This window comes from Pantherophis guttatus, chromosome 12, assembly GCF_059756535.1.
Source record: "Pantherophis guttatus breed Tessera chromosome 12, ASM5975653v1, whole genome shotgun sequence".
In the NCBI taxonomy this organism is placed as follows: domain Eukaryota; kingdom Metazoa; phylum Chordata; class Lepidosauria; order Squamata; family Colubridae; genus Pantherophis; species Pantherophis guttatus.
This window is the reverse complement of record NC_142074.1, coordinates 26,511,514-26,537,376: the sequence shown is the minus strand read 5'-3', so window position 1 is coordinate 26,537,376 and position 25,863 is coordinate 26,511,514. Positions and strand designations below refer to the sequence as shown.

At 54.9% G+C, this 25,863-nt stretch overlaps 2 protein-coding genes across 7 annotated transcripts; one reads left to right on the top strand and one right to left on the bottom strand.

The window, feature by feature from the left end:
• Nucleotides 1-1,755: 1,755 nt before the first annotated feature.
• On the top strand, nucleotides 1,756-9,834 carry LOC117679643 (tumor necrosis factor ligand superfamily member 10-like). The gene is made up of 5 exons (XM_034441765.3): nucleotides 1,756-2,391; nucleotides 5,450-5,596; nucleotides 5,873-5,909; nucleotides 6,069-6,164; nucleotides 6,648-9,834. The coding sequence occupies exons 1-5, from the start codon at nucleotides 2,149-2,151 to the stop codon at nucleotides 7,091-7,093; spliced, it is 969 nt and encodes a 322-aa protein (XP_034297656.1). The 5' UTR covers nucleotides 1,756-2,148; the 3' UTR covers nucleotides 7,094-9,834.
• CLCN5 (Cl-/H+ antiporter 5) lies at nucleotides 8,928-20,738 on the bottom strand. 6 transcript variants are annotated; one of them, XM_034441762.3, is made up of 13 exons: nucleotides 20,121-20,738; nucleotides 15,996-16,152; nucleotides 14,674-14,825; nucleotides 14,265-14,364; nucleotides 13,994-14,184; nucleotides 13,766-13,888; nucleotides 13,385-13,591; nucleotides 13,189-13,269; nucleotides 12,549-13,091; nucleotides 11,738-11,924; nucleotides 10,759-11,157; nucleotides 10,424-10,640; nucleotides 8,928-9,294 (listed from the first exon to the last, which is right to left on the bottom strand). In XM_034441762.3, exons 2-13 carry the CDS (start codon nucleotides 16,132-16,134, stop codon nucleotides 9,204-9,206), a joined length of 2,430 nt encoding a protein of 809 aa, XP_034297653.2. In that variant the 5' UTR covers nucleotides 16,135-16,152; nucleotides 20,121-20,738; the 3' UTR covers nucleotides 8,928-9,203. The 6 variants fall into 6 exon arrangements, with proteins under 6 accessions (XP_034297653.2, XP_034297652.2, XP_087733779.1 ...); XM_034441761.3 differs by lacking the exon at nucleotides 20,121-20,738 and adding an exon at nucleotides 18,633-18,737; XM_087877653.1 differs by lacking the exon at nucleotides 20,121-20,738 and adding an exon at nucleotides 17,731-17,865.
• Nucleotides 20,739-25,863: the final 5,125 nt, after the last annotated feature.

Here is a 25,863-nt window from a genome sequence, read left to right as displayed (position 1 = left end):
TGGTAAAAATATTACAGAAAAACAAAAAAGAGAATTAAGGGAAAAATTGGATATACAAATTGTGAAAAAAGTGAGATACTTAGGAATACAAGTAACTTCAAGATGTGTAACAATAAAAGAGGATAATTATTATAATTTAAAAAGACAAATTGAGAAAGATTTGGAAAAATGGAAAACTTTGCAACTATCATGGGAAAAATAGCAATAATTAAGATGAATATATTACCGAGGTTATTGTTTTTATTCCAGACAATTCCTATAAAAATTAAAAAGATTTATTTTCAATACCTCAACAAGATAATGAGGAAGTTTATATGGCAGGGAAAAAAGGCAAGAATTAATATAAAGATGCTACAAGATGCAAGAATAAGGGGAGGATTTGGACTGCCAAATTGGGAATTACATTACCAGGCAGCAGCATTGACATGGACGAAAGAATGGATTACATTGAGAAATATAAGATTATTAACTCTGGAAGGACATGATTTGCAATTGGGATGGCATGCATTTTTATGGTATGGTAGAAGTAAGATACATACGTATTTTCATAGACATTATGTAAGAAATGCATTGTTATTCGTATGGGAGAAGGTTAGAGATAAATACTACGTGAAAATTCCAATATGGTTATCAACAATGGAAGCATTGATACACCCAAATATGGTTAATTTTGGAAATATTTTTAGATATAAAGATTTACTTACAGACAAAGGGGAATTGAAAGGGAAACAAGAAAAGGAAGAACAAGGGATTGTGATGGACTAGTATACGCATCTGCAAATACAAGCAAGATATGAAAAAGATGCAAAATCATATGGTTCTTATTTAGAAATGACAGATTTGGATAAGATACTCATGGGAACAGAGGATAAAATAATTTTTAAAAATCTATAGTTTTCTGCTTAGTATGAAATTAGAGGAAGAACAAGTAAAAGAAACAATGGTTGCTTGGGCAAAAAATTGTGGATCTTCAATTGAGCTCAAAAGATGGCAACAGTTATGGGAAAAGAACTATAAATTAATAATGTCCACTGCATATAAAGATGTAAAATGTTTTATAGATGGGATATGCCTCCAGAAAAATTAGCAAAAAATGTTTAAAGACAAATCAGCTAAATGTTGGAAATGCCATCAAATACCAGGATCTTATTATCATATGTGGTGGACATGCCCAGAAGCTAGAGACTATTGAAGCAGAATTAAGGCATGGTTAGAAGAAATGATCCAACAACACATTGATTTAAGACCTGAGCTGTTCCTATTAGGTATACTACCAGAGAAAATTAGTAAAGAAAATATATACTTGATTATACATATAATAACTGCAGCGAGGATAGCATTTGCGCAAAGATGGAAAGCAGAGAAAATCCCTTTGGAAGGAGAAGTAATCAAAAAAATCTTAGATTGTGCAGAAATGAATAGATTAACTTTGATGATTAAAGAGAGAGAGAGAATACGGATTATTATAAAATACGGGGGAAATTTTATGATTGGTTAGAAAAGATTGTGATAATTAAATAAGGAGAATGTTATAAATATTGTAACACAGAAATAGAAATTATTAAGGAAGAAATGAAGATAGGAGGAGGAATAAAAAGAAGAAGTCATGGAAGAAACACTGAGAAGGATTGATGTATTATGTGTTTGTTTGTTTTAAAAAAATAATAAAAAACTTATATATATGTATATGTATATGTATATGTATATGTATATATGAAAATATTAGCAGTGCCAATGACCGTGATTTTAAGCTCCAGATTACTTTTGGGCTGTTGAAGAAAGAAAAGACAATGTGGAGCCCAAGTGACAATAATAATGTAGCCATCTGATAAATGAAGAAAGGAATCCAAGAGAGGGGCATGTAAAATCGTCCTCGTTTGGGCTCCGAGAGCCTCCGCAGGCCGCTCCTCCCCGCCCCCACCCCGAGGGGCACCGGGGGAGAGGCGGACCGCTTTGTTTATCCGCCGGCCAGCCCTTCGCCCGCCCCGCCCTCCGCACGCTGCCAAGGAGGCGGACCCGGCCGGCCGCCCCCAAGCGCTCCCCGCGCCCTGCGGAGGGAGCAGCCGCGAGCGCAGACGCCCCTGGGCCGCCGGGCGAGCGCCTCCGTGGCCGGCAGCTGCGCTCGCGCCTTCCCCGCCCGTTCCCCGCATGGCTCCAGCGGCGGCCCCGGCGGGCCAGCAGTACTTTCGCTCGGACAGCAGCGACTCGGCCGCCTACATGCTGGGCAGCCCGAGCGGCTCCGAGCCCGAGCCGCCCGCCCAACCCGAGAAGCGCCGCCGCCGCCAGCGCTGCAGCCCGGTCTGGCTGGCCGTGGCCGCCATGGGCATCGTGGCGCTGCAGATCGCCTCGGCCACCGGCCTCTTCGTCTACTTCACCATGTCCATCGCCAAGGTAGGCCGGCCAGCGGCGGAACAAAGGAGGCCCGAGGACGCCCTTTGCCCGCTGTGCGGGACGGCCTCGGGGGGAAAGTGCAGCGCGACCGAGCGGGCGGGAGGCGAGCAGTCGCCAAGGGAGCCCCAAAGAGTCTCTGGGCGGCCGCAGGAGAGGATGGCGCGCAGGAGGAGGAGGAGGAGGAGGAGGAGGTTTCGACTTTTGTCCCGAGAGTTTCCGGACATCCGTCCTAGAGAAGCATTTAGAGTTACGACCTACGAGTCGTTCTATGGCAGGAAGCGGACGGCAGCCGGGAGCTCTGGCCAGAGCAACTTTGGCGCCTTTGGTGTACGCATCTCTGGAAAGGGGTTCCCCTCTCTGAAGTGCGCCTGGGTGGCCTGAGGACTAAGGGGGAACACCTCCACTGCAGGAGGAACTGCTCCAATCCTGCTCAGTAGCTTTTGCTAACGATTTGGAAGGTGCTGATCAAATCTGCGGCTCCAGGGAGCTACTGAATAGCCCAGAAATGATCCTGAGGGCTTAGCAAAGCAAGAGAGGGAAAGGGACTCAGAGAAGACCCAATTGGTTTTGTTTGGGAAACAAAAATGAAATGCAACATGTAGCTGGGGAGCAAGTAGCAGGTTGCCAGCTGAATGTAAGCTAGCTGGGTGACGTGGCTGGAAAGAAAAGAGAAGAAAAGAAAAGAAAAAAAGAAGGAAAAGCATTGGTTTAATAGAGAAATGTAATTTCCAGTGACGTCAGGCAGCTGCTTCATGCATTCTGCCTTGTTGGAGCCTCCTCCCCTCGGCTTGCAGGCGTGGGGCAGAGAGGATCTGGTATGTTCAGTGCTGAGAGAAACAGTGCCTGGGGGTGGAGAGGGGCTTGAGAGAGGTCACAGGGAGAAGGAACAGACCTGTGGGAGAGACGGAATACCAACAGATTGAATTTATAGGAAAGCAGATTTCAAGTGAATATGAGAGGGAAAAAATCCGAATTTGACTGGAACAGGAAGCCAAATGCGCTGTGTTTCCATTGCGGGATTTGTTCCTGCAGCCCATTTGCTCAGGATGCTCATTCCGGACCCCTGCCATGCTCCGATTGCCTAGTTGCCCCCTCCCCCAATCTGTTCCACATCTCTGAGCTAATCAGAGGGCAAGTGGGCTGTGGCCAGGGGCCTGATGCCCCCAAGGGCAAAGATAAGGAGCGGAGGAGATTGTAGATCGGGCTTTGCACAATCCCTCCTCCGTGATCTGCTCCTCGTCTGAGCCTTGGTTGCTGGAAGGAACAGGGGTGTGGGGTCCAGGGCAAAAGTATTTACAAGAGAGACTTGGCCTAGTCCTGTAGCAACACAAACCCACCACCCTGGCTGGAGAAGGAGCGGGGGGGGGGAAGGGGGTTCTCCAGCTCCGCCAAGAGGGAGGGTCTGAGCTGCTTCTGCTCACTTCTCCACTGGTTAATGCTGTGGGGTTTCCACTGCTTGGAGGAGCAGACCAGTCCTGGTTCTTGAGAGCCTGGAGGAGCATTAGCCGGAGGACTATTGAGGGGCAGGGCTAGCATTCACTGTAGCCTCCTTGTGGGGGACTGAGGGACACTTAGGACCTCACTTCAATCAGATGCTTGGCCCAGAACATCAGAAGACCTGAATGGGGCTCCGTGATTTTCAGAGGGGCAAGCAGGAGGCCAGAAGCCAGCCTTCCTCTTGAGTCAAGGGGTCAGCATATGGCCACTGTGCTGGGCCCTCAAGGTCTTGTCCTGACTTGGAGGTAAACTTTCAGTCTAATAATTAACCTAGCCAGGAAAGGCACTTCCTTGTCACTTCTTGGAATCTGCCCTTACAACTTTTATAGACCTTCCAAAACAGAAAGTTGCCCAGGGCTAGAGGGGGGTATCTGCCAATGTACACCCCTTTCCCTTTGACATTTGGGGCTTGCACCGTCGCCCTGGACCCCAACTAGAAGGCCGTGCAAGGAGAGGCGTCTTACAGAGCGGTAGTGCTGTGGGCCAGTTTCACGGGCCCTTTGCTCACAATGTTTACAAGTTACAACTCTCGCAGGCCTTCTCTGCCCAGCCCTCAGTCCTGCTAGCTCTTGGGAGAAAGGGCTTTGCATGCATCTGCTTGTTTTGCCATAAGGGAAGGATGGGTGTGGCCAAAGTTTCCTGAATTGAGCAACTCACAGGCTTGGTTTGGCTTTCATTTTCTCTTAATTGCTATGCCAAATCTTTTCAGGTTGCAAAAACACCCAGGGAGCCTGTGCTGCCCAGAAAGCCTCTCGGATGTGCTCCTCACAGCAAAGCGCAAAGCCCCCCACCCCCGCCTTGTCTGTGACTCTTCAGCACCCCTAGTCTTGCTAGTCAGCTAAGTCGATGCTGCAGATAAGGGGGGCGTTTCCCCTAGGCAGAAGCAGGAACAGCATTCGTGGTTGGCTGGGGTTGGGGCACTTCAGGACACTCGGGGGTTAAACGTGAGCCCCACATCCGCAAAAGGATTAGAAGCATCCTGCAGTAGCAAAAAAACACTGGTGGGCAAAGGCTGCTGGGTGCTCCTTACCTTTCTTTGAGCGAGCTCTTTTGGGGGGGGTCCCGCGGGAGCTCTGGCTCAGGATATGTGCTGACTGGCATCGCCAGAGCCCAGCAGCAATTGTGTGTGCAGTTTACAACTGGTGCTGATTTTGCAACACCTGGCCCAGTTCCTGGTCTCAGGCTGGGCGCCCAGCATGCCAGCTAGAGTGAGTCACCTTGGGGCTTTTGGGCCAGGCTTGCCCCTTTGGCTTAACGAAACAGCCTTTTCCATCTGCTGTGGGCTTGGGGGGGGAATTCATGGCAAAGGGAGGGAGGCCCCCAGGTGTCCTGTTCCCCTGAATCCTTTGCCATTTCCAGGGCCACAACCTAATGCCAAGCCTGGTGAGCAAAGATCTCTGCCATGTCCTTAAATGGACATCCTCATAGCAAATGTGGCAGGGAATCTTTCAGGAAGCCTGGAGGCCCCCTGCCCGAGTGGACAGAGCAGTGGGAAGCCACCTTTCCCCCACCGCCCAGTTGCTGGGACCCCCCAGCTGACCCTTCCATCTTTCCTTCCTAGCTAAAGGCCCAAACGCAGGGCACCTCGGAGGAGCTGAGGTGCCTCCAGCTGCTCAACAGGCTGCAGGAACTCTCTGAGCTGGAGGAGCTGATGAGCAGCCAGCCGTGCTTCAAGCTGGCACTCGGCATCCAGGACTATGTTGCCATGGTGAGAGGCCTCTCCTTTGGGATTCCAGAGCCCAAAGTCCTGAGCCCAGTCAAGGAGTGCAGATGGTGGGGTTGCCGGGAGAGCTGAGGGGAGGTGGGGGGTTAGGCCAGTCCTCTCCAAAATATGCCCAAGCAGCGGTTCCCCCCCCTTCGGCTGGGCATCCGTCCCCATCCTGTCCACTTGAAGGCTGACCCTGTGGGTGGGGGGAATCCAGAACGACCCCCGTTGGACAGAGTGCTGGACCCTGGCCTTAAGTCTCATCTCATTCCCTTCCAGATTACTGAAAATGTCATCCGAAGAAGCGCCCCGAGGGGTGAGTCTGCCAATGGGGTGCAAAGCAATTGGAGGGGAAGGAGAACCAGTCAGGCAGATTAAGGGGCAGGTGGTTTGCAGAGCCCCCCCCCCCCCCCGAGATGAGCAAGCAGCTCCCCTGCCTCTCTCATTCTGCTGCCCTGTGCCCCTTTCTTCCTAGTCAGTGCCTCTCAGAAGCAGAGGAACTCCAGCTGGCAGCTGGGCAGCCGGCCCTTGGCACATCTCACCCTCAGGAGGCCGAGCCCTTCCCAGCCAGGTGAGTCTGCAGGCAACTGGCCTTTTCCTTGGCTGGGGTGTCCTGGGGGCTGGGGGGCCTCTTGGGGCTGCACAAGATCCAAGCAGCTGTCACTCACCAAGTGGACCTTTGCAGTTGGTCCTTGCAGGCAGTCCTGGGCCCTTCCCATGCCTGCCTCTCTACAGCTGGGCAAAAGACGAGGTGACAGGTTCCCTTAATGCCAGCAGGAGGTGGGGGGGGGGGTTTCCTGGCTGGGCCTCCCTTGGGCTTCTCCCAGAGAGGGGCTGGGGCAGGGCCTGGCTCAACTCAAGAGGGAGGGAAGGAAGGCTGGCTGGCTGCGTGTGAGCTGTCATCCTTGGAAAGCCTGTGCGGCTGCTGGGTTTTTCTCAGCTCTTTGCCCTTGGTGTCCTCATGAACACAGCCCCCCCCCAAAAAAGCTCCAGAGTTGTGTGTGCATCTCTTCCACCACCTGGGGTGACGTTTTGGGTCTCTACCCCACCCCAGGAGGCCTGGGACCGGAGTTTCCTGAGCTGCAGCAGTCCTGCCAGCACCCCATCCGCCGCTGGGCCAGCAGGACCATGCATGCCCACCTCCAGAACCTCACCTACCAGGACGGGCAGTTGCAGGTGAGCCAGGCGGGCAAATACTACGTCTATGCCCAGATTTACTTCCGCTACCCCACCGAGGGGGCAGATGCCCGCTCCCTGGGCCACCAGCTGGTGCAGTGCATCAATCTCCAGAGCGTGTATGGGCAGACCATCCTGCTGCTGAAGGGCGTGGGCACCAAGTGCTGGCAACAGGATGCGGCCTATGGGCTCCATGCCCTTTACCAGGGAGGCCTCTTTGACCTCAAAGCTGGCGACAAGCTCTTTGTGTCCGTCTCATCACTGGATGTCAACTACGATGATGAGGCAGGCAGCTATTTTGGAGCCTTCCGCCTTGATGTGTGACGTTGTGGGACTGTGTCCAAGGGAGCCCTGGCTTTGGGGCCTCACTCTCTCCCCCCCCCCCCACCCGGAACCACTGGAAGACGCCTGTGCCCTATTATCACCCTTCACTCTCCCATTAATGGTAGTGGCCAAGCTACCCTGGAGGCAAAGGCAGGATGGGGAAGAGGGAGTGGGAGTCCGCAGCCCTCTTGCCTTCTGCAGGACCTGGGAGGCTACTGGAGCCCCTTCACGGGAGCCTCCCTTATAACCACATCTCTGAAGCAGCCAGGAAGACGCTGAAGCTGAGCCGGGCCCAGCTCTACCCGAGCAGGCCGACTGGCAACTGCCAAGCTTCTGGCTCTCTTGGACATGCCCCTGCTGCAGACTCCTCCTCTGCATCCCTACACGCAACCCCCTTCCATCCCCACTGCCTGCCCTCTTCTGATCATTCCAGCTGAGAAATGTGGGACTCCCTCCTGCCCTTCTGTGCATACATCTGTGCACTGAGCGGCCTGCTCCTGTACCTCAAGGAAGCTGAGCTGCTCACACACCAAGCGCCACTTCACAAGTCAAGAATTCTTGCCAGGACAAGAATGTAGGTCAGTGGGTCACCTGAGCGAGCGAACGAGCCCCACCAGGGAGACACTGGGCACACCTTCCCGCTACCTCTCCTGGCACACACATTGGGTGTAACCCTGAGCGGCATTAGCACTCAGCATGCCCCAGCCAGAGCTGGCTGACCTGGAGCAACCAGTGCCTGTGCCAGGAGCCCAAACGTCTCCCTAACCCTTCCAGGGGGAGGCTGGTCTTTGGGTCTTGGTTGGTTTCGAGATTCCCCAGGCTGGGTTGTAGCAGGAGCTGCATCCACAACAGGGGCAGGTTCCATCCGGCTTTCATTTATTTGTGGCTTAGCATTTTGCATGCCCCCCTCCCCACTTGGTCAGTGCATGGTTCAATGCACTGCATGCACCTTGACTGGCTTACTTCAGTAGCCAGACTCTGTGGATGGAGGCACAAAGCAACAGGCAGTCATTAGGAACACTGAAAGGGCGGGGAAGGGCGATCACCTACAGCAGGGGTCAACAACTCTGGAGCCCCATGCGGCTCCATCGCCAGTCGGCTCCACAATTGATAGGCTTTCAGTTAGGATAGGTAGAGGAAAAAGGACACCGTGCTAGGAGGAGACTCTAGGGTGGGGGAACTGGACTTCAATTGGCTCCAGAATTGAATAAGAGGCTTCCAGTTAGGACCTTTGTGGCTCTTTGAGTGTTTAAGATTGCTGACCCCTGACCTAGAGGGCAGTCCAGGAAGCACCCCATGAGCCCCACAGCCCAACCAGGGCACCAGCCCTTGACTTGACATCCTCGGCCTCTTCTGGCTTCTCTGAAAGACAACGCCCACCCTAGGCTGTCAGCCACGAGTCCTGGCAATGTGGTGCGTGAACCTGGATAAGACCCCGGCTGTCCCAATCCCGGTCCCAGCGCTTCTTCCGCTTCACCCTTGAACCCTGCTCAGCCAGGCCGGGCCTCTTCCTCCCCAAAGTCGGGGACGCCTGAAGGCAGGAGGCGGCTGTTCCCTCAGGCAGCCCCAGGCCAGGTACTGCTCCTGCGGCAGCTGGGAGGAGAGGCAGCAACAGGAGGCGGCCTGGGGGCTCAGCTGGTTGACTTGAGGTTATCTGGTGCCACTTGGGAAGAAGCGGGAAAAGGAGCCAGCAAACGCAATACTCTGCTGCCCACACTCTAGGGCTGGAAGGGCGGCTTCAGACCAAACTGATCTTCTGGCTATCGCCCCGCCATGCCAATTCAGATAGGTTCCTCCCCCCCTTTGGGTAAGGCAAGAAGCAGCCACTGCCAACTCAGTTATATCGTTTCTTTTACTCTGGCATGGAACCTCCTTCCCAGCGCAGCTCCCAACAAGGCTACAATCAGGCTCCCCTTCCCGAGAGAAGAAGACGTTCCACAGATTATATAGTGCAATTGGTTATCTTGTAGAAAAAAATAAAACATGATTATCACTTGCTCCACGTGGAGAAACTGAAGACAGCTCTGGGTCCTCCATAAAGGGAGGCAAAGCTCAGGTCCCTCTGGCCAAGGTCCATGGGGCAGAGTAAAACCTCTGGCCCCTCCCGGCTTCAGTTGAACAAGATCGAGTCTGGGTCCTGGTTTGCCATCTGTGCTATGTGCTTCAGTACGTCCTTTTTGGTAATAATCCCTAGCAGCTTCCTGAAAAAGAGAGAGAAGCCATTGACCTCAGGGGAGAACTGGGAATCCCTTTGGCCCCCGCGGTCAGTTTGGCCAGGATGGGGCCCTTTAACACCCCAGGATCTGCCTGTGGCCCCAGCAGATGGAGGGAGAGGCAACTATAACAGGTAGAACATGAGAAAGAACCATACACGAAGAAAGAGAGACGCCCTCTAATGGCCTCCTTTATATAGGCAGCTTCTTAAAGGGCAATAACACTGCAGACTCACTCTCAGTCTTAAAGGGCTGGTCAGCTTTAAATCATCCACACCTTAAACACTTTTCCACCCAGCCCAGAGTGTGTCCCCACCTGGAGGCTCCTGGTCATGACAGCTCCTTCCAGGCCGCTGGCCTCAGCAAGAGGGCCTTGACCAGGCCTGGCAGAGGAGCTTCAAATGGAGCATTTTTAAGAGCTGCTCTTCTGGGCTCCCCTGAATTCCTTGCCGACCTTTCCAGCAGTGGAGCATTTTGCTATCAGCCATGTATAATTTGTATATACAATATATTTTTTCATTACTGCTAGTAAGTTGTCCTGTCTTTCATTTTGAAGTCCTAAAGCAAACGCCAAGAGCAGTGGTGAAATCTAGATTTTTTTACTACCAGTTCTGTGGGTGTGGCTTGGTGGGCGTGGCATGGCATGGCTTGGTGGGTGTGGCAGGGGAAGTGAAGGATACTGCAAAATCTCCATTCCCATCCCACTCTGGGGCCAGCCAGAGGTGGTACTTGCCGGTTCTCCAAACTACTCAAAATTTCCGCTACCGGTTTCCAGAACCTGTCAGAACCTGCTGGATTTCACCCTTGGCCAAGAGCCTCCCCAAACCAGGAGGGGCCCAGCCAGCTAAAGTATTTCACCCCTTCATTGGATGTGCGACCTACCCCGTTCTGCCCCATTGGAGAGAGCCTCGGAATGGGGGCATTTCACCAGCTGCGGTGACGCTACTTATCCATTGGCCACCCCAATCTCTTGCCCCCCTGGCCCCCTTCACGCAAAGGCAGGACTTGCAGTACAAATGCTCCAGAGAAAGACCACCCTCCCGTCACTCTAAGCCTAAACAAGCAGGGCAGCAACGCAAGGGAAGGACGCTTGGCAGAGGCCCCTTCCCCTTCTCACCCATTGTGTGTGACCAGGCACTGGCGCAGCCCCAGTTTTCGGAAAATGTCCACGACGATTTCCATGGGGGTTTGGTCTGTCACAGTGAACGGGCTGAGGTCGAGAAGGTTCCGCAGCTTCAGCATGGAGGGGGAGCAGGGCGGCAGTGGGGGGCAGTGGTCCGTGAAATAAATAACTGAGCTGCTGACAATCCCTTCTTGCTTCTTCCGGGCACTTTCTGGGGGGGTGGGGGGAAGAGAGAGTAAGAACTTGGGGGGGACAGCCCACACCCAGCCTCCCGGGAGATGGAGACGCCCACATCTGTGCACTGCCAGGGTGCTTCTGGGCCCACTCACCAATGGAGATGACCAGATCTCGCCTGAGGACGAAGCCCACGAGGCGCTGAGACTCCCTGGACACCACCACAGGGTAGCCGCTGTAGGTGGTCTCGTTGATGATGGCCTCCACGTCCTCCACCGTCATGCTGTCCTGCGTCAGCACCGTCAAGGCGGGGTCGCTGCGCCGGGGGCGCATGACATCCATGGCCAGGGTCTTGTGGGTGAACTCCTCCTTGGCCTCCAGAAAGGGGTAGCCATTCAGGCGGATGTGGGCGTCGTAGATGCCCTCCCGGCCGATAGCATCGGCCACCCACTTGCTGGTCATGGCAGCCGCCATCAGGGGCACGATGTACTCCAGCCCTCCCGTCAGCTCAAACATGATGACCACCAGGGAGACGGTCATGCGGGTCACTCCACCTGCAAGAGCCAGAGGGTTGTGTTGAGCAGGACGCTTGCCCGTTCCGAGCATCAACCTAGCGTGTCCTCTGGTCGCCTTTCCTGAGCCTGAACTCCCAGAAATTATTCGGGTAATTTCTTTCAGCAGAAAGATTTAAAAACGACAGAAACACAGAGAGAGACTACAAAGGGATAAAAGCGAAGAAGAAAAAGGCAAGAAGAAAACACTATCTAAAGAAGCGACTGCCAATCTTCTTGGCACCAGTTTTGAGGATCCGCCTGCTGCATCGCCTTCCCAGAAGGAGCCCTTTAAATCAATAGACCATGAAACCGAACGGTTAACGTTCATTAGCCAGGAAGGCTGACGCTGCTTTGGGCTTGAGCTCAATGGCCCACAGCAAACAGGCTGAAAAGCCTCTTTAAGAGCTCAGGCCTGTTGGAGGGGTGGGGTGGGGTGGTGAGAGCAGCCCTGTCCTTTCCCCCCACATTTACCTCCATCTGAAGGGAGCCGCTTGCTGCCCTTTCGGCCACAATTGGTCTGCAACTCGGGGGCAGCTGGAAATGCCCTGGTGCCCAACCAGTGGGAGGGGCTCCTACTCACCCAGGCAGGCAGCAGCCCCCACCATGGCATAGAGGCCAGGGGTGATGCAGTCGGCGCCAGGACTGCACCAGCCCTTGAAGATCAGCCAGTCGTGATGGTGATAGGCCAGTTGCTCCATGCCCACGCCCAGCAACCGGCCCGCAATGGCCCCCACCGCCATGCTGGGGATGAAGAGGCCCGATGGCACCTGCAGGAGAAGCTGGCATCAAACGGCAGCCTCACCTCATCTCTGGGCCAGCCCTGCGCAGCGACCGGCCCCCTCCTGCCCCCCTCCTCCTGTCCCACTGTGGCCCCTGGATCGAGGAGGGGCAGAGAGGCCTCAACTTCATCAGGAACTGAAATTTCCCTTCTGGTCATAAGTCGAGTCAGACCTGATGTTGTGACCATTTTTACAGTGGTCATTACTGAATCATAGTGGTTGTTAAGTGAATCCAGCTCCCCCAACGGGGGTTTTACGCCAGAAATCAGAACGCGCTGCCAATCACCACCGGAGGCTGCACTGGCCAGAAACGCAGGTGCCCAAACTGAAACTGTTCCTGCGGGGGTGTTGTGAGAGGTCGTAGGTCACGTTTTATGAGGCAGTCATAACTTTGAATTCTCATTAAACAGTCACAAGTTAAGGACTACCTGCACGTCAAGACTATTCCCAACCCCAAGACACCCAAAAGCCTCACAGCTCTGGAGGGGGATGGGGGCAGGGCCCGAGCCCCCCCGACCGCCCTCCCTCTCCTGGTTTCATACCCAGCAGCCCCCTCACCCTTCCCCAGACAGCCAATCTCAGGGCGGCTGTGCCCCCCCCCCACACACACACCTTCATGCCGAAAGTGAAGATGGTGATGAAGAACTTCAGCAGGAGAGCCAGCATCAGCTGCCAGGTGGCTACGTGGAGGCCCGGCCCAGCGGCCCGGTCAGGCAGGTCGTCCCCCTGGGTGCTGTTGGGGGCGCTGCGGTAGTCGCAGAGCTGGGAGGAGTCCAGGAGGCTGCAGTCGTTGAAGAGCTCCGAGATCAGCTCGCTGGTGCTCATGCGCGTGTACTTGTTGGGGAAGGCCAGCAGGGCGGTCAGGGCCGTCACCACCAGCACCTCCAGCATCGGGTAGCGGCCCAGCTTGGTGGTCTTGCGCCGCCTGCACCAGGCGATGTTGCTGCGGATGAAGAAGGCCCCCCAGAGCCCCCCAAAGATGCCCAGCAGGATGAAAGGCACCAGCTCCAGTAGGTGCCAGGGGCTGTGGAACTCCACGTAGAAGAGCACCAGGCGGCTGTTGCCGAAGGGGTTGATGGAGCGCAGGGTGAAGGCCGCCACCAGCGCAGCGAAGAAGGAGCGCCAGAGGGTCTTGAGCGGGAAGTAGTAGCTCACCTGCATCAGGGAGAGGGAAGGGACCCCGCTCAGCTGCCCGCTCGTGCTCTGCACAGGGGCAGTCCTCGGAGCAAGGCCCGGGGGAGGGTTTCCTTACCTCTTCCAGACTGAACAGGACACCTCCAATGGGAGCGCCAAAGGCTACCGATACGCCAGCGGCCGCAGCAGCCGACAACACCTGAATGGAGAGCAATCATCAACAGCGCCCGGGGGCCAAACAGCAGCCCCCAATTCTTCTCTGTCTCGTGACTGCTCCCTAGGCCGAATGGCAGCCCCTCCCCCCCCCAGCTTACTTCCCGGCGCTTGGCTTCATTCTTCCGGTACTTGGTGAAGAGGTGGCAAAGGATGTTGCCGCAGCAACAGGCGACGTGAACCAGGGGGCCCTCCTTGCCCAGGCTCAGGCCCGACGAAACGGCCAGCACCAGGGTGACTGTCTTGATGAGCAGCGTCCACTTGCCCAGGTAGCCTCGGATGATGAAGCCGCTGAGAATGGTCTTGATCTGGAAGGCCAAAAGGGCCCCGTGGGAGGCAGCCTTTGGTCCTTCGACTCCCTCGGCCGACCCCAGGCAGGAACCCTTGGGACAGCAACCCAGCCCTGGGAGGGAGGGGCGTCATGGGAAGTGGGGGCAGGCCAGGGTCCCATAGCCCCCAGAGTCGGTCGCCAGCAGACTCACCTCCGGGATCCCCGAGCCGCAGGCGTAGGGAGCAAAGCCCCGGACGAGCAAGACAGCCAGGAAGGAGAAGAGCAGTGCCCAGAGGACGTAGAGGAAGTAGTTCAGGATGTAACCCAGGGCTCCCTGTCAGGGCGAGAAAACAGGAGGGTGTCCCGTGAGGATCGCTGGACTGACCTGCGGGGCTGGCTCACTACCCTGTGAAACAGGTGCCCTCCCTCCGATGCGCACCTCCTCCTCTCTGCTAGTCAGCAGCTGCGCCCAGGTCCTCCACTCGGGGCATTTGTCCCTGTCCTGGAAGGTGGTCTGGGGTGAGTTCCAACAGCAATGCTCGTGGTTGTACCAGAAGCCGTTCAAGCAGACCCCCTCCTTCAGATCCGTCATCCAGTGGGCAGTGATGTCAATCAGACCAGCCAGCGCCCCTGTGGGCAGAGAAGGTTGCCATAGAAGGGGAGGGGCTTGACCGAGACCCCCGCTCTGCCCAGCAGCTCTGGCCCCTCACCTGCCCACAAGCCGATGAGCAGCATCAACAGCCATCCTGAGAAAGCGTCACTGACGCTGTGCACCAAGGCCCAGGTGGACTCCTTGCTTTTATTGGCGATCTGGGGAGGGGGAGGCGTTTAGAGGCAGGCTCCCTCACCCCACCCCCCACGTGGAGCCTCTGGGTCTAGGATCAGGGAGCTCCCGGGGTGGGGGGGAAGCCACAGTTCCCCTAGGCACAATGCAGAGCAGAGCGGTGGCTGCCTCCTCCTCCCTCCCACCCTCCCTGCTCAGCACAGCTCTGCGGGGCCTCCTAAGCGCTTGTGATCGGCCTCTTCCCAGCTGTGCCCCTTGAAACAAAACCTTGGCCCAGAGCCCCTTGCCGGCCCTCCCACTGGCCACAGTCCCCACCCAGAGGAAGTCCGACTGACCTCTCGGTGCCGGTCGCGGTCCCGAGACTTCTCCCGCACCCAGTCGATGGTGTTGAAATCTTCATAGGTCCCCACGCCTGGCAGCGGCTCCTGCAGGAAGTCCATCACCTGCCTCGGCCCGTTCATCCCACCTCCGTTGTACGAGGAGAAACCTGCAGGGGGTCAGGAGGCGCCACTTCGCTTTCCTTCCTTCCTTGCTTCCTTCCGTCGCCACAGGACGGAATGCAAAGTCCCGGGAGAACAAAGGTGCCTCCGAGGAGCAGAGTTAATCTTTAAGCAGCTTGACGGGAGAGGAAAGGGGGGGGGCAGTAAAAGGGCTGCAGAAAAGCTCTGAGCCCCTGGCTGGACAATTCTGTTCATTAAAATAAGTTCTGGCTATTGACACCCCCTTGTCTCGAAGCTGCCTGCCAGATGCCAGCTTTCTTTTTCAGTGCAGCCCATGCAGGCTCTAAGAAGGCCCCAGGGGGGCTTTGAGGAAGAGCCTCGGCTTCCACCAGAGGTGAGGACACCTGGCCCGTGTCAGTGCAGACGTTTTCATCTGCCCCGTTCTTTGCCAAAACCCGGCCCCCCTCTAAAGGGCAGGAAACGGGGATTGGGTGGGGTGGAGAGGTGGCCTTTCTTCCTTGGGCTTCCTGGGTGCAGAAACCCTGTTCCCATGTCAGGTGGGATAAAGGCCCAGTCAGCTTAGCTCTGCTTCCGTGGATTCCTACACAGGATCGGGGCCAAACTCGGCCACCAGGTTTCTGCTCCCAGTGCGCCAGGCAAGGTCTGAAAGCTGACTTAATGTCCCGCAGAAAGCCTCTCTCCGCTTGTTCATAAAATCTAGGGAATTCCCAATAGTTTGGGATCAGCTGAGGAGCCGGTGTGGCCTCCTGCTCCTCTCTCAGTGCAATACTCTGGACGGCTTTGGGGAAACTGGGAGCACACACAAACACACCACCATCATAGCTTGGGATAAGCAAAGGTGTCAGTCACACTGGCCTAATGTGGGAAAGTTCTACTGCAAGCCATGATCCCCTAAACATCATCAAATCTTCAGGTGGAGCTAATGGGCCCCAGCACAGACGTTAATTTGGTGACCTCTTTCTTAAAAGTCTGCCCAAGAGACAGGAACACCCGACCCATCCTCAGATCTTTCTTGTTCAGGCAGGTGTGTGAGCCCCTCCCCAGGCTGAGGCTGCATCTCTCTTCCACTCGGTCAGCACTCAATGTGGACCGCCCAACGGCCAGCCTCTCCTCCTCTCCACACAGCAACCGTGCCTTGGCTGAGCCAGGGGAGCCGCGTGGCGCCAGGGGAAGCATCGCCAGCTGGCTCAGGTTACCTTCCGCCATCTCCCTGTCCAGGGGAGGGACATCATCCGCCATGGAGAAATCCAGCATTCCTCCGGCCACCTCCACCAGGTCTTCATCGCTGCTGCTGCCACCCTGGAAACTCCCATGCCGGAAACCCGTATGATTCATGGCCAGAGGGCACCACACCTGCAATGGGAAGCGGGGTCACTTCTGCTGAGGCAGCCCTGCCCGGCCCCTGAGCCTCGCACCGCTGGATCCGGCCCCTGGCTCACTTCACCCAGCGGCCAGTTCTGCACCAGGAAGCCCACAGGTCCCCCAGCAGCCGGCCCTCAGAGGCAGTCCCACTGCCAGCAAGACCCAGGACTCTTTGAAAGTCAACCATGCTGGTCTCCAGCCAACAGAAGCCCAGGCTGTGCAAGGAACCCAAAGAATCTTTCCCTGGTGGCCTCTATTTGGGGAAGGGGAAAACAGCCTCTCCACGGGCACTTTAGCCATACCAGGCACCATCACCTCCCCTCTCACTGGCCTCCTTTCTAGACTCCCCACCCAAAGGGGGGACACCTGAGAAATCTCCACCAAAAGCCCCCCTTGGCTGCATTTGTGGAACACCAGGGAAGAAGAGACAGTCAAGAGGCCGAGAGGAGAGGGGGCTCCGTGCTTGGGAGGCATTGAAAAGCTGCCTCTGGAAGCTCAGGAAGCATCTTGAGGGAGACTTATCTAAGATCACAGAGACGGGGGGGGGGGGGAGAGAATGGGACACCTGTCAGGTGGTTCCCTCATTGCCAAGGACTGAAGAGCTGCAGCATGAAACATGAGTGAGGCAGTCAGGTGAGCCAAGCAGCTCCCCCAGCTCTACTTCTCACCAACCCCCAGTCCAGCCCTATACATTCCCTCCCTCCCCTTTTTGGAAATGCCTGCCTTCAGCTTCTGGGCCAAGGTCTAAGCAAGGCTGCCCCCGTGCGGTGGATTTCAGGCCCAGGAGGGAGCAGGAAGTGGCAGGGGAGGGCTCCCAGATGGGGCTCCTGATAATGCACACGTACATGCCCCCCTCCCCCAAGTGCAGAGGAGGGAATTGGCAGGCAGGGCCAGGCAGAGACCTGGCCACCCGACAATCTCAAAACAGCTGCCCTTTTTAAGGATCAAATGCTTTGCCAAAGCTCACCAAGGAGGGGGCCTTCTGCCGTAGCACAGACCTGGCGGCAGCCACGGAGCAGGGAAGGAGGAGCAGCCAGGCCTGGCCGGACAGCAGGTCAGCCGCCTCTTTAGCCGACCTACTCCAGCTGTGGCTCTACTTGCAGGAGGAGTGTTTGGGCTCTACTTGCAGGAGGAGTGTTTGGGACTCCAGAGGGGAGGTTTCACAGGAAGCAGCTGTTCCATCACAGTGGAGGGGGGGACGTTGCCCTGGCTACTTACAGGGCATGCATAAAGGCTGCCTACAATGGGGAGAGCTCTGGGGTCCTCAGTGCTCCCCGAGCTGGGCCAAACTAGGGAAGCACCCCTCGCCCTCTCTGCCCCGGTGGGGTCCAGACTCCCCCTCTAACTTGCCTCAAGGGCCAACTCACACAGTTGCCTGGATCAGCAGTGACTTGGCAGTCGAACTCACAAACCTTTGTACTCCCAGAGCAATTTCACAATAGGGATGTTCCACCAAGAGCGCTTGGGTCAGAAGTGGTTCACCCATCCACCCACACAGCTGCAGTGCTTCTGGGGAGCTCTTGCGTAAACAGATTTTGAAACAAGACTGCAATTATATTCTGTACTTACTCATTTATCTAGGAAAGCTGAGCCTGAGAAAATCAGAATTTTGGGTCAGAACCCTTTTCAAGACCTGGACTTCCTGAGCTTAAGAAGGGCACGGAGAGAGAGCATCCAGGAGAAGCCGGATGAAGAGTATCGGAGGCCACCAAGTCAGAAGCTTCCAACTGGCCAAAGCAAGCAAGGCAAGCAAGGACTGAGGAGGAGAAGCGAAGGGGTCTATTTCTGGACTGAGTAAGCCCCCTGCCAGCCGGGCAGAATCAGGAGTAGGGAAAGAACAGACTTTTCGACAGTTGGGTAGAAGCTTCTCTTGCTCCGTCTACCAACCCACAGCTTCAAAAGTCACAGGGGCCGGTCAGGACTCACAGGGGCCCAGGCCACATCCAGCTCTTGCTGGGAGTTACAGCTACCTGAGCAGGTGCTTAGGAGCCCTGGGCCTATGGCAAAACGCAGTGCCCGTGAGTTTGGCTTAAAGTCATAGGCAAGGCACCCAGCTTCACCACCTGCTTTTCAGGGGAGGGGCGTACCTCTACAAGATCACTTTCCGAGGAAGGCTGCCCAGCCCTGGAAGCCGGGCTCAGCTTCCTCTCCTCAAAGCTTTCTGATCTCTCTAACCAAGTCCAAGTAACCCACAATATGCATCACCATCACAGTCCTAGTACAGCCTCTGCTTAATGCCTGGACTCATTAAGTCCACATTAAAAGAGCAGGTGATCTCAAGATCACATGTCCACACAGTCGCCATGCTAACCACATAAATGCCCTCGGGATCTGAGCCCACAACCGGAGCCAAACTATCCAAGGGCAAAGCAGACGTAAATCCAATGTGTACATTTTGGGTCTGTTCTCATGGGTGGGGGAAAAGCAGCTGGGCCCTCAAAACAGTTCAGACCTACGCATGCAGTGCTCACCTCTGAAGAACAGTCAGCCTGAAAAGTTTCCACAGAAGGGAGCAGTTTGGTTTCCAGGGAAGGGACTGAGAAAGCGGAACAGAAAGTGTGTTTTCCTTGAAAATGTCTAATTCTCCTTCCAAGCAGCGGGAGAACTGACTTCCTTCCTTCCTTTATGCTGAGCAAGGCCAAATCTGCATTGAGTCAACAGGGATCCACGGAGGCTTTGCTTCCCTTGCCCAAATATTTCTGAGCGGAAGGCACAAGTTGCCTACATCTGCTCAGGGAGCTTTGACCTTTGACACCTCTGCAAGGGCACAGGAGACAGATGTCACTACCTCATCTGGACCTGGCCAGGCTTAAGGGCTTCCCAGGAACGAAAAAGGCACACGAACCGCACCAGGGAATCTGGAGCAATCCAGTCGGTGGAGAAAAGCGGGTTCTCTCCCTGGCCAGAAGTTCAGGGACAAACAGAACAGCTGCTGGGAGGGAGAAGCACCACAGTTCAGGGACGGTGCTCTTCCACCATCAATGATGGCCAAGGGAGCTGGCAGGCTGCACCCATCCGGGAGTCAGGACCCCATTCCGGGCCCCGGAAGGCTTTCGGTTTTCCGACAGTCAACCTGGCACCACTTGGCAAACTGAGCTGGAAACAGCTGGATCTCAAAAGCACTTGGCATGGCGGGGGGGGGGGGAGGAAGAGAGCCCTGCACCTGGGCTTTCCCACGGACACCGGGGATTGCCTGCTGAAAGGGTAAGGCAAGGCCCCTGCTGGCCTGCTCAAAGCCACCTGGCCACGTTGATCCAGGAGCCCCACCAGTGACCGCCGGGGAAAGCCAGCTTCTCTCTCCAGTAACTGCCACCCGGAGTCCCTGCCGCCTCCAACTCTCCCTGGAACCAAGTGGCTGGGAACCCCGCAGGCTGCTGGCAGCTCCGGAAGGGCAGCCTTTCCTTCTGCCCTGAATCCCCGGGGACAAGTGCAAAGGGTCCGAGGCTGCCAGGAGGGGCATCTTGCCGGCCACCCCCATGAACCAACTCCTCCTCCTCCTCCTCCATTGGGGAGCGTCCCGCCAGGGAGGCCGCCCTTCCCCAGCGGTCCCAGGCCCCACGAAGAGCCCGGGCGGGTGGGGGGCGCAAAGAAGCTCCGACGCGGATCCTGGGGTGGCTTTCAGCCCCCCAGCCCGGTCCCGGGACGGCTCCCCGCACAGTCCCTCGCCGTGACGGCGCTTCCCCCCCGAGCCCTCGCTAAGAGCCCGCAGGAGCCCCGCGGACCAGCCCTCCCGCCCGGCACCCACGGCCTCCGTCCTGCCCTGCGGGCTCCGAGACGCGGCGGGCAGCCCCCAACCCTCCCTCCTCCGGCCACCAGGCCGCCCCCTCGGGGCCCCCTCCCCCCCTCCCTCCCTCCCCCCCTCCAGAGGCTGGGCCCCAGGGAGGGGCAGCGGCCGGTCCAGTCCCGGGGTCTCCTCCGCCGGCCGAGCGGGGGGTCCCGACGCGGCCCTCGACCCTCACCTGCGCGGCGCCGGCGGGGCTCCTCCTCCTCCTCCTCCTCCTCTCAGCGGGCGGGCGGCCACCGGCCAGGCGAGGGCGGCGCCATCGGGACGCGCGGGGAGGGGCAGGTCACGTGACGGCCGGAACAGCCCTCTGACGGGCGGCCCCGGAACCGCCATCTTGGTCTCGGGCGTTGTCCGGCCGCGTGCCGGCGCCCCCTCGCGGCGGCTCTCGGGGCTGCTTCTAGGACGGACAGAGCGGCGTCCCCAACGCGGCGCCCTCCGGGGAACGGGGCGTCGCCGTTTCTCGTCGGTCCCGCAGAGCCGGTTGCTGCAGGGCCCTCCGGCCTCGAGCCTCCCCCGGGGAAACGGTGCTCTAAGGGGCCGCCGGTCCGGGGCGCGATTCTTGGTGCGCCCCGCCTTGCAGCAGGAGAAGTCCCTTCCCCCCACTGTATTCCCATGGATGCGCCCCGGCGCTCTCCGTCCCCGAGGGCTGCCTTGAGACAGTCTCCGCCTTTGGTCCCCTGCAGGTTCCTCCGAAGTGGAAATCCGGGCACGGAACCTGCACGGGGAAGGAGGAGGAGCAGGAGAAGACGCCGTTGCTCCAGCTGCAGCTGACGTGACTCCCGCCAGGAGGCATGCCAGGCAGGCATGAAAATAGCAACTGCTACCTATGGCCTAGGCCCCACGGGACCTTGACTCAGAAACCATCTAGTAATCCGCTCTGCACATGTCACCAATGTCTAAGGGCTCCGAGGCCACTTTGACTCAGCCCTTTCAGGCCTCCACCTACCACTCCCAGGTTAAAAGGAAGGAGGTGAGGCTGAGCATTTGCCCAAAGCTCTTTTGGGGCCCTGTTGAACTCATGTGTTGGGTCCCCCTCGGAAAGGAGAATAAAATCATGACCTGCATTTCCCACCCACCCCTCCCTGGATGAATCTACACGGCTCACCCATGTTTGGGCCATCGGAGGGGAGAGGAGAGGAGACGGGGATCTGCACACCAGAACGACTGGACACAAGAACAGTTTTTTCCCAGATCATCACTCTGCTAAACAAATACGGAAATTCCTTCAACACTGTCAAACTAGTTACTAAGTCTGCATTACTATTAATCTTCTCATCGTTCCTATCACCCATCTCCTCCCACTTATGACTGTATGACTGTAACCTTGTTGCTGGTATCCTTAAGATTTATATTGATGATATTGACTGTTTCCCTATGACTATCATTATGTGTTGTACCTTATGATTCTTGACGAATGTATCTTTTCCAATCACACTTGGCCAATAAAGAATTCTATTCTATTCTATTCTATTCTATTCTATTCTATTCTATTCTATTCTATTCTATTCTATTCTATTCTATTCTGAGTCACAGAGAGCAGACGGGTTGCTGAGTTTCACTTTCCCTGCCACCAAAATTACTTTCTTTGGACAAGGCGGGATCTTTGTCATCCTGAAACTCCAAGGAACCGAAAGAGGAACCCATGCTTCCCTCCCCCCTTATCTCAAAAGAGCCTTGTGATGCAGGTCAGCTGAGAGAGCCGGGTTGGTCACCACACGCTTCCTCCTTCTTGACCCCTGAATGCCACACCAGGCACTCCCGTTCTGCTCATAGGACTTAAGGGCAGTGCGTCATCATTTCTCACCTATTTTCTCTTTTAAGACGGGAGACCAGTGAACCCTGGACAGCTCTGCTCTGTGGCTGCCGTTTGCCATGGAAGCCCCCAGGGTTGCTCACTGCCTCTTGCAACTTCCTGGCTCCTTTCTTACTCATGGAGGCTGAGGTCACTGCACTGGTCTAGCCACGTCCTTGTGAAGGAGTTCCAGAGAGTCCAAATATGGGTTGCCCTGGGCGGGCAAAATGGGGTCAGGAGGTCTCCTGCTGCTCAAGGTGGGACCAAGAGAACCAAAACAAAGAAGCTGACACATCTTTTTCTCACCCTTTGTATGCCTCTTGTGACGTTCTCGTGCTTGCAAGTTTCCAAAAGAGGGTTGGACAGGAAGATGCTTTGAACTGGAACTATTTCAGGCACCAATTCTTCCCCCAACAGAACTTAAGCTGAAGTTGAAGAAACTCTTTTTGACTTACCTAATCTGTATGAAGTGTTATATATTTATGTTTCCCTGATTTTCTATTAAAACCCTTATTTTAATGTTTAACAGAACCAGTTTGGTCTTGTGCATAAGGCACCAGGCTAGAAAGCAAGAGACTGCGAGTTCAAGTCCTGACTTATGCATGAAAGCCAGCTGGGTTACTTTGAGCCAGTCACTTTCTCTCAGCCTAACCCACCTCACAAGCTTGTTGTGGAGAAAAGAGGAGGAGGAAGGCAGAGGTGGGTTCTACTTACCTTTACTATTGGTTCGCAGTGGGATCGCCAAGCATGCACAGATCACCTATGACGACATCTGGGGCAATGGGCAGAGCCTCCCACCAGTTTTACTACCAGTTCTTGCAAACTGGTCCAAACTGGGGGCAACTCACCACTGGAGGAAGGTGTGGTGGATCTGTTCACTGCTTTGAGTTATTTGTAACAATAATTTTAAAAGGTGGGATACAAACGGATGGATGGACAGACAGGCAGGCAGACATAGATAAGTAGTTCTATTAAAAACCCAATGCTACCTGAAAATAGGCAGCAGCAAGGGGAACAGCCCTTCTGCAGCCTGGGAGTGACTCAAGCAAAGTAGTTTGCTTGGGGAGGGGAGATGTGGACAGAGGAGGAACCCCCAGTCCTTCCTGGACAGGATCAGCTTGTCCCAATACACGGCCCCTTCGTAACGCCAGAACAAGAGGGCACAGGAGGGACCTGGGCCTCCCACTCTTCCCAACCTGGCCTGCTAAGACAAACAGCTTCTCTGCTCAGTCTCTAGAAGCTGAAGGCAAAGGGCTCTAGGGGCTTTGTGGCTGCCTTCGCTTCTTAACGGGTTTCCCAGGAAATCCCCCAATGAACCCAAATGCTTTCCTTAGGACGGGAGTTTCCGCCTGACTTCTGGCTTCCTGCTGCAGCGTCACTCCTCATTTCCACATCCTTCTTCAGAAAGGAAAATGCCAAAGAGAAAGGAATTGAAATTGCAACTTCAGCCTGTGGGGAGAGGGGATTTTCAGAGTCCCGCAGAGGTCATTGTCACTACCCACTCCCCTCCCCCATTGCAAGCCAGCCTTCCAAATTGTTTCATGGAAATCTTACCTGGTTGAGCTGAAGACCAGGCAAGGGCAGTCCCAGAGGTGCTTTTGCAAGAGGCAACTGCACTTTCTTGCTTTTCTTTGAAGACGTTTCGCTTCTCATCCAAGAAGCTGAAAAAGCACCTCCGGGACAACCATGACTCTCCATAGACGTGGCAAGGGCAGGATTACCTGCTGAGCCAGGGAGGCAGTTGGCTACCAATGCTCACTAGCCATGATAAGGCCACTGTTGTGGTCCGCCAGCAGCCTGCGGAGCTGGCAGCGGAGTCAGACAGCGATGAGGCTGAGGAAGAACATGGGCCAGTCCTGGAGGCCTGGGAAGGCCCAGATGAGGGCTCTGCGTCAGAGGCAGAGATGGGGCCGGGGCCATCGGGGAGTGATGTGCGGACTTCAGAGCCTCCAGAGGCTGACAGTAGAGAGGCAGAGGACAGGAGGAGCCCATTCCTAGTGCATGTATGAGAAGAGCTGCCAGAAGGCAGGAGCAGCTAAAGCGGAGAGGACGACTCAGGAGTAGGGCCAAGAGATAATTGGCCCCTCCCATAAGGCTTAAAAGACCAGCAACGGCTCTTGGCCTCTTTGCCGGGAAAACATCATTGAAAGAATTGCTTCTTGTTTTGCTGTATTTATTTCTTGTCGGCGTCTTTTGCTTCTGAACTTTTGCCAAGGTAAGCCTTTGGACGTTTGCCTAATTATACCAAGGTCGGTGATAAACTGAGGAATGGAGTTTTGAAGAATTTGCTTTAATTCTGTAGTACAGAGCCTGTAGAACAGTGGACTAAAGCACTGTTATTAACAGATTAACATCTGCCGCTTGCAATTACTGCAAGTTCAAATCTCACCAGGTTTAAGGCTGACTCAGCCTTCCATCCTTTCTAAGGTAGGTGAAATGAGGACCCAGATAGTGGGGGCAATAAGCTGACTTTGTATAAATATACAAAAGTATGAAGGCTATTGCTTAACACATTGTAAACCGTCCTGAGTCTCCGGAGAAGGGCGGCATATAAATTAAAGCAAAAAAAAAAACCCAAATTGATTTGGACTACGCTGAGAATGAGTTAATTCTCAGCTGTTCTAATAAAGTCTGTTTATTTTTGAACTGTTTGTATTTAATCCTAACTACTAGGGCCTGGGTCACAACAGCCACAGGCAGCCATGGGTGTAGCTGAGTATGCAGATGTGCACATAAGATAGCAGCGCAGCAAGCAGGAAGAGCCCTATTTTGGCTCTCAGGCTAACTGAAGCTCAGGAACAAGGTTGTCCTAAAAAGGCACACAGCCCCACAGGGCAGAATTGTTCCCAAGGGAAGTTGAGGCTGGGGGCTCACTTGCCTGTGTTGCAACTGCTTTGTGATCTGGAGGAGGCAGCACCCAGGCCAGCCCAGGGAGAATCATACAAACAGACAGACAGACAGACAGACAGACAGACAGACAGACAGACAGGGGTCCCTGTCCTGAGTGCCCACCTCATGTGGATGGCAACCCAGTGGAGCCAAGGTGGAGACGTGCTTGCCAAGAAATGTGGCTGCCAGCATGGTGGTTTAGAAACCATGTTATCTTTTAACTTTCATTTTTCATTTTTATTTTTTGGGGCTGCTCTTTTACTATTTACTTTAAAAGATAAGATGAATGAAAAATGATGGATAAATGACTGTACATGTAAATGTATGTGTGAGAAATAAAAATAAAAACTTTTTTGAAAAAAAAAAAAGAAACCATGTTTTTGGGCTCAGTGTTTCTGTTAATCAGCCACTCAGGCAGGGGTGAAATCCAGCAGGTTCTGACAGGTTCTGGAGAACCGGTAGCGGAAATTTTGAGCAGTTCAGAGAACCGGCAAATACCACCTCTGGCTGGCCCCAGAGTAGGGTGGGAATGGAGATTTTGCAGTATCCTTCCTTTTTCCCGCCCACCAAGCCACGCCCACAGAACTGGTATTAAAAAATTTGGATTTCACCATTGCACTCAGGGTTTATTCTGCAGCCATGGTTTAGCATCATGCATGCACTAGCCACCATGCCTTCTTCCTTTGAAACTTGTAGCCCTGTAAGTTTGAACACAGCACATTTGGGATAGTGCAGAAGGCCCACAGGACAGAGACCCTACCTCAGACACCTACTGAAGTATGATGCCCTTTTTAAAAATGCCTGGAAGATTCCTAATTTGTTTTTTTAAAAGTCTAAAGTTTGCTCAGACAGGAGGGGAGTGAATGGCTCCGAGGTCTCTGTGGGGCTAGCCCAGGGGTCAGCAACCTGCAGCTCTGGAGCCGCATGTGGCTCTTTCACCCCTCCGCGGCAGCTCCCTGTCACTCAAAATATGCGTCACAACCACCAATGTGCGACACCCACTGGCACATGATTTATTGAGCTTTTCAACTCCTGGTAGGCCAACCATGGATAAATCCAAGAAAAGTTTCAGAAGAAAACAGAACGTCTAATTCAACTACATATGCTTCTTTTGTGGCCGCTCAAGAAATAGTCAGGCACGGGAAGGGTTTTGTGGCTCTCGGTGTTTTCTTTTCTGTGGGAAACGGGTCCAAATGGCTCTTTGAGTGTTGAAGGTTGCAGACCCCTGGACTAGCCA

Excerpts from the sequence above, each read along its gene's own strand:
- LOC117679643 (XM_034441765.3), top strand. The coding sequence starts at position 2,149 with ATGGCTCCAGCGGCGGCCCCGGCGGGCCAGCAGTACTTTCGCTCGGAC. Across the intron at positions 2,392-5,449 it reads TCACCATGTCCATCGCCAAG|CTAAAGGCCCAAACGCAGGG; the intron begins GTAGGCCGGCCA and ends TTTCCTTCCTAG. Across the intron at positions 5,597-5,872 it reads TCCAGGACTATGTTGCCATG|ATTACTGAAAATGTCATCCG; the intron begins GTGAGAGGCCTC and ends ATTCCCTTCCAG.
- CLCN5 (XM_034441762.3), bottom strand. The coding sequence starts at position 16,134 with ATGAATCATACGGGTTTCCGGCATGGGAGTTTCCAGGGTGGCAGCAGC. Across the intron at positions 14,365-14,673 it reads ACCGCGACCGGCACCGAGAG|ATCGCCAATAAAAGCAAGGA; the intron begins GTCAGTCGGACT and ends CCCCCTCCCCAG. Across the intron at positions 13,270-13,384 it reads ATGAAGCCAAGCGCCGGGAA|GTGTTGTCGGCTGCTGCGGC; the intron begins GTAAGCTGGGGG and ends CTCTCCATTCAG.